The 7,074-nt window shown below is 43.2% G+C and overlaps 2 protein-coding genes across 2 annotated transcripts; one reads left to right on the forward strand and one right to left on the reverse strand.

Annotated features, from left to right (window-relative positions):
• Positions 1-11: 11 nt before the first annotated feature.
• PCYB_094840 (hypothetical protein) lies at positions 12-1,354 on the reverse strand (the record flags this gene model as incomplete). Its single annotated transcript, XM_004222599.1, has 2 exons — positions 12-986; positions 1,016-1,354. Coding segments are annotated over 2 exons (1,314 nt in total), but the record flags the coding sequence as incomplete, so codon positions are not given.
• Positions 1,355-4,117: 2,763 nt separating this feature from the next.
• PCYB_094850 (hypothetical protein) lies at positions 4,118-6,310 on the forward strand (the record flags this gene model as incomplete). Its single annotated transcript, XM_004222600.1, has 1 exon — positions 4,118-6,310. A coding segment is annotated over one exon (2,193 nt), but the record flags the coding sequence as incomplete, so codon positions are not given.
• Between the last annotated feature and the right edge of the window lie 764 nt (positions 6,311-7,074).

Here is a 7,074-nt window from a genome sequence, read left to right on the forward strand (position 1 = left end):
CATATTTTTACTTTACTCCTCCATGCTGAATCTAGGTGGCCAAAGAGTTCTTCGTTTAATAGGACATTATGCGAAATGTTACTTAGAGTGAATGGGTTGACATCGGTAATGACTACTTGGTTCGGTCCTTGATTAGTTCCGTTGCGAAAAATGTTCGCATGCGTGAAAAGCGAAATGCTGGCTAGTCCACTCCCTGCACCGAGTTCTAACACCACTTTGTTGCTAAAGAGGGTGCTATTCTGGAGGCACAAGTCGGAGATCCATTTGCTTATCATGAGGCAGCACTCCCAAATGTTAATCCCGGTGATGTCATTATGCGAATGGACCTCTTCTCCTGATGTTTTGCCATCCTCAAATGAATTCCCAAAATAGTTTAGCCCAATTTCTCTTATCCGTATAATGGCCTCTTCTTCGCTTTCCCCGCTTTTTACTTTTGCCTTTTCGTTGATAAGCAACTGGCGTGTGCACTCCTGAATTATTTTTACGTCCGCTAGGTTTGTCGTGAACGCTGTGTCGTTGTGGCTATTGGGTGCGCTGTCCCCACGGTTGGCTACGCCGCTACACATGCCACTCACCGCGCGCCCATCCTGCTCGTCCAGCACACTCGACATGGGGTGGCTCAGAACGAGGTGCAAAATATTTTCGTCCTGGGCGTTGAAGGCCTCCGACAGAATGCTCTTGTCGAATTCGTTTTTCTTCAGTAGGTCGATTTTGTTGGCTTCCTTGTACAGGCGAATTTGCTTCCCCCACGTTTCTCCCTGGCCGTTTAAAGTAGCACCTCCGACACCCTGCCTACTGTCGCCATTGCCCAAGCTGCCATCATGATCGTCAGAGAAAATGTTCCCGAAAAAATTCATCGAGTTTATTTTATTTTTGACATGGGCACTTAGCTGGTATCCGTCCTTCACGAGGGAAATTTGCAAAAAATCTTTCCTCATATGTTCATACAGTTTCGTTTTTTTCTTTCCACTGTGGTATATTCTTTTCTATATAAAAGGTAGTCGAAAAATAGCACTTCCTTTACAGCTTCACAATGCTTATTCTGTATGGCCCACATGAGGGGGCTATTTCCACTGGCATTCAGTTGGTTATGTCCAATTGCGCATTCGTATAGCAGAAAGCGAATCATGTCCACATTGTTATTTACGCATGCAAAATGTAGGAGTGTGTTTTTATTTTCGTCCTTCACATCGTTAATTGAGCTTATGTTTCGATGTTGAAGGATTTTTTTAACTTCCTCAATGTCGTTTGTTCTTACGCAATAAATCAGGTCTTTGATATCATCATCCAGGCTAGTACTGTTGTTATTCTCTGGCGGGACATTCTGATATTTCTCTTCTGCCAACATGACCATTTTGTGTAGTGAATTGGGGTGGGGGGAAGTGCGGTGAATGCCGTTTGAAATGTATCCTCAAAGGGTTTTACTTCGTCGCGACGGTGGTGCGGGAGCATACACAGCGTGATTTCAATCGCTCCAAATTGGTGTCAGTCCGCGCTGCGCTTTGTAGAGTCCACAGGGTGGGCCCATTCAAAATGTTGTGCCCTCGTCAATGTTGGGGGCCCCCAATTGACAAAAATGTAACGAAAAGGGAAAATACGAAAATAAGAATGTATTAACGTATGCAAGTGTGAAAAAAAAGATTCACGAGAGGTACCATGCGAGCATGCTCAATGTCGCGCCGTTTTTCTCTGACAACCGCGCGAAAGCGCAAAATGATATGTGCATTGTAGTGTTGTTTTTTCGTATGTATTGATGCGTAAACTGATTGATATATTTTCCATTAATCTGTTTTTTTTAACAAAATGGTATACTTTGGAAAAAGGGGGGAACAAAAAAAAGGAAATTTAATTCGATCTATTTTGTAGAAAGAACGCCGTTTTGCCATTGCCTAATTTTTTTTTTTTTTTTTGCACACACGGCGCTATTTTCTTAAGTAAATTAATACGCAAGCCGTTTCTTTCGTCTAAAATAGCACAGAATGAGCGTCTCATGTTGACCCGTCTTTTCTCCATGCTAAACGAACAACTCCGCTGAGCAGCGCTGCTTGCACATTCTCATATGTGCTCGCCCAGGTGGATACACATAAAGAAGCATGCTCCCTCGAATTTTAATCGTCACAAGGAATGATAACTTGTGCAGATTAGCCAACAGGAACACGCGTTGCAATCCAGATGGTTTCCATCGAATAGGAGTAGCTAATGGGGAGGGGAAAAATAAGGGCAAGGAACAACACCGGCGTGATGTACAAAATTGTGTGCCCAGTGTGGGGGTAGCCATTTTGCGACAGTGTTATTTTTTTTATTTTTTTTTTTTTCTTTTTTTGTTCATATTTTCTGAACAGCTAGCTAAAATGAAATAAAAATGTCACTTCATTTCGTCAAAATGTAAAAAAAAAAAAAAAAAACACACACATGTATATATTTATGTGTGTACACCCTTATTGGTCTTATTTTTCCATTAGCGGGCGAGCAAATTCCCTCCCCGTGTTTGAGACATTTGCATGTATATACATGTAAGTGTGCTTGTACATTGTTGCCTGCACAATTTGGCAACTGCGGTGTGAGCAGAAGTGTGTTCGTATTTGTGCGCGTAAATTACACTGCTGAGGACAGAGGGGAAAACTGAGAGCGAAAATTTTCTGCTTTCTGCATGTGACATGGTGAAATTTACTTGTCCCAAAGGGGGATCTTCCGTTTGGTTCACCTGTCTCTGCGCATGCGACATGTGTACGTATGACATGGTGGTAAGGGGTGCGAACTTGCTAAAAAGTGGTGTGGCATCACGCGGGGGATGCGCTTCTCCTTTTCTTTTGATCAGCGCGGGATGCAACATAATGGGAGCCGTGGGCGAGGGCCTCAAAAATGGCATTGAAAGTCCCAGCATGGCTCAGCCGCGCGTTGCACATAAACGACATGATTGTTGCCAGTCGGCCACTGCCTCAATTTGTCCGCCCTAATTTTGCAGCATGTTTCAAATTCGTTAGCAGTGTGTTACAATTTTTAGTGTTTTTTTCGCTTTTTGTTCGCATTTTTTTCCCAATATTTTTCCAACCGTTTCACCATTTTTTCAACCTTTTCCCCACATGTGCCAATTTTGCAGACCCACGCGCGCTTATCAAGGTGACTGATTGCCAACACATTTTCACGGCCATCACCTGGAAATTTGCTCGAGCGAGTAAAGTGTTTCGCAAGTTCAATTCGTTTTTAAGTGAACCATTTTAAATGCAGACTTTATTTTGTATGCATGTACTGCCCATTTTTTGCTTATCCAAGTTTTTTTTTTCTGCGTCTTTCGACATGCACAAACATGTACGTAACACTGACTGGGGGTGTAGTACGTATTTTTTTCTGAACATACACTTTTGACCGATACTTAAAGGAATTTTTTTTTTCAAATTACTTCGTAGTTGTGAGAAGCGGCGCGTCTGGGTAATGTCTTCTCCATTTGTGTTCTTGCACACGTGGAGATTACATTTCTCTGCATTGCTATGCATGTTATTACTACGTATATGTAACTGTGCATACACCCCCCTTTTGTTTGGTTCTTTAATCAGGCTAGCAAACATTTGTGTAATTATTAGAGCGAATTCCCCATTTGGTGAAACACATTTGCGCGTCACCGAAATTCCACCATTCGCCTTTTTTTGTGTGTAATTATTTCTTTACTCCTCTATGCAGTGGGACGAGCGGGATTCGTTGCTGTTCCATAGAGAGGAAATCCATTTGAAGCGCCTGTGTTGATTCCTCCTGGTGTTTACGTTTAGCAAGTACCCTCTGGGCAACCACAAGATTTTTCACATACTTCGGTATGTGCTCATGTCGGTGAAGTTAAAAACTGCAGGAAGTTTAGTTTGCGCGTGAAGTGTGCTATCTTTCAATTTGACCCTGTCTTTGTGGAAGCATTTGTGAGCACTTATTTGGTGAAGCGAAGAAAAGAGTCATTCTCTCTACTTGGAACAACGCATGCACGTGTGTGTACATGTTAGCGCCCAATTGAGGTAGACACCGAAAGGGATAAATTCATGGTGACATTGCAACTGCGAAGATACGAAGGAGAGGCGGTCCCACTGATAGCCACCATTTTGTGTCTTTTCCCTTTTTCCCTCCATTTGCGTAGCACCGCATGGTGAGGGGTCGAACTTACTGTGAACATCACATAGGCGTACATTCCAACATAGAAGTTAGTGGATTAAAAATGCATCTGGACAAGGAAGACAATTACCTTATAGACAAAAACAAGATCGACAGTGTGAACAAATATATTTACACGAAATTCCCGACATTTGACCTTCACAAGAAAGTAAAAAATTACAACAACAAGATATCCGAATTGATGATAGAAAATGAAAAGTTAAAAAAGTACAAAAGTAATTTGGAGAAAAGAATAATAAGAGGTAACGAAAATTTTGAAGTCAATTTTATGAAATATGAGCTAGCCATTTCGAATGCCTTACGTATTGGCTATTCATGCATATACCTATGCAATGCACTAAATAAAATTATAGACAGGTATAAGTTAACCGTCTTGAGGGAGCTACTCAGAAGAAGAGATCAATTCAAAAATAATCTCATCAAATCTTACATGAATAAAAACTCGCACGATAAGCTATTCATAAACAGTATGGTTATGAAGATAGAGGGAGTATATGAAAGGAACAGGCATTTTGTCACTACCGTTTTGGTAATCTTGGTGAAGAACAAATTGAGAGATATTTTCAAATTGTTCGTCTGCAATGTTTTGGGGATTCCCATTGGGGGGACCTATACCTTCAATGGTTTATCCTCAGGAAGGGAAAACTCGGACAGGGTGACATCTTCCAGAAGGGGGAATGGTCACTATGTTGAGCTGACCATGGATGAAAGAATTCAGTATACATCCGGGTTTATAAAATTAATGGACGTTTTAAAAAGTAAAGTCTACGGAGCAGTTAGAGTTTTCTTCATCAGTTTGAAGAGGCATAATGATGAGTATGATTTGTATGCACGTGGTGTGTGGAGGTCCTTACCACTTAGCAAAAGGGAGAGTATCCAGTTTGCCATGAACGGCGGAGACACGAAAAAAGGTGCAATCAGAAATTGCGTAAGAGACAAGGGTAACAGTCGGAATGATAAATTATTCAGGAGATATAACTCTTTAGTGGGCCAAAAATTAATTGCCAGAGGGGACACCCAAGATGATCGGTCTACCTTAGAATGTGATCGTTCAAGCAATATCAGCTACTTGCCCCACCCGAGTGATGTCTACAATTATCTGTACTACCAGGAACTGCTAAACATTAAGGACAAGTTATCAGCCAAGCTTACGGATGATGAAAATAGCGATCTGGTAAACTATATCAAATTTATGGAGACAAACGGGGAAGTATACTGTTTGAGGGAAAATGGGAAGAAGGGGGGTTCATCGGTTGGAAATGCAACCAAGCGGAGTACCGTTATAGGGAACACGCCTACACAAAGTTGGTTACCCCAGAGTGATAACCGCCCACGCACGAGGACAAACGAAATAACTCGCCGGTTTTCTTGCCAAGTGGGCGCGGTTCCAAATGATACCAATATTGGTTTTCACGAAAGGGGAGGAGACGATGTCCACAGGGGGAGAGTTGTAAATTTTTCCTTATCAGATGAAGGGGATAATCCAAATGTAGATAACAGTTTTTATGAGCAGAAAAAAAGAGTCGGATTTGATCTAAGGGGGAAGGTAAATTACACGGGGTCAGAAGGTTTGCGCAGATATGGGTCTAATGGGGAGGAAGAAGATATTCTGAACGGGTCAGATGAAAATGAGGGCGGGGCTCAATTCATGGCCCGCGAGGAGGGGTACTCCCCGCCGCTGGGGGGGGGAGAAGTGGATGGCGAGTATAACTCCGCAGATGGGAAGTACACAACTGATGGGAGTTACACAGGCGGTGCGGCATGCGGCGCGACACACGACGACCCATACGATGTGTACGAAGTAGAGAACTACACAGGCAAAGGAAACATCAAAAAAAAGGCCTCGTTCAGCGACATGAAAAACAATTTCAGGAGAATAATGTCGCAGGGAAGTGAGGGTAATGAGAATGCCCCGGAGGATGAGGCGGATGAGGTGGACGAGGCGGATGAGGTGGACGAGGCGGATGAGGCGGACGAGGCGGATGAGCCAGATGAGACGTGTGAGGGCAAACGAAATTTGTGTGAGCAAAGTATTGTCAAGATAAGGTATGGGTTGAGTAGAATCCAGGACAAGAATTTTTTATGCCTTGTAGGTGAAGGCCCACCGGATGTGCTCGAAGTCGACCCCATGGGTCAGTACTACTTCGGGGAGGACTAGGGGTATGGTATGGACGTGGGGTGCGTCGCGAAAAATATTGTGCGCCATTAGGAAGTGAAGAAGGTGCACCAAGGTTGGCGAAGCATTTGTAGCGGTGGTGGTGGGGGTGACAGTGCGGAGGAAGACCACATCTTTTGAGGTCCATATAATTTTTTTCCTTCCGCTTTTTTTGCAATTTTTACTGATTACTTTTTAAGCGCCTCACAAATGGAGTCCCAAAGCTGTGGTGGGCTTCATCCGATTGGGTAACACGAAGGGTTATCATCGAGCTATCTCCGGGCTGTAACAGCGGGAGGCATTTCGCACACCTCTTGGTAGTGTTGCGAATGTATGTACACTGGTAGGACGCACACAAGCGAGGGGAGCCCCGTCTGTCCGTAGTTATGTCCCTTGACTATCCCCCGTTTAATGGGTTACTCCGTTTTCCCTTTTTTTTTACGATGTTTGCGGTTTTTTTTTTATTACACATGTGGGTGACTCTAGCAGTTCTCTTTTCCCCCCAACTTTTTCCAGTGGTTTCATCCGTGGCAAATGAGCTCTGATTTGGCTCATGCAGTTTGCGGTGCCCAATTTTGCGTTTCACCCCAAGGGAGTTAACTTCATTGTGATCGTGGGCACAGCAGCGTAGAAGTGAAACCTCCTTTAGTGGGAAAAAAATTACATATATTTTTTTAAATTCGCAACCGAAGTGTGTTCGTTAAGAGGGGGAGGAATAACCCTCAGATGGGAGGAACTTTAACGGAAAGGAGGAAATGACAAAATTA

Source organism: Plasmodium cynomolgi, chromosome 9 (genome assembly GCF_000321355.1).
Source record: "Plasmodium cynomolgi strain B DNA, chromosome 9, whole genome shotgun sequence".
NCBI classification, from domain to species: Eukaryota; Apicomplexa; class Aconoidasida; order Haemosporida; family Plasmodiidae; genus Plasmodium; species Plasmodium cynomolgi.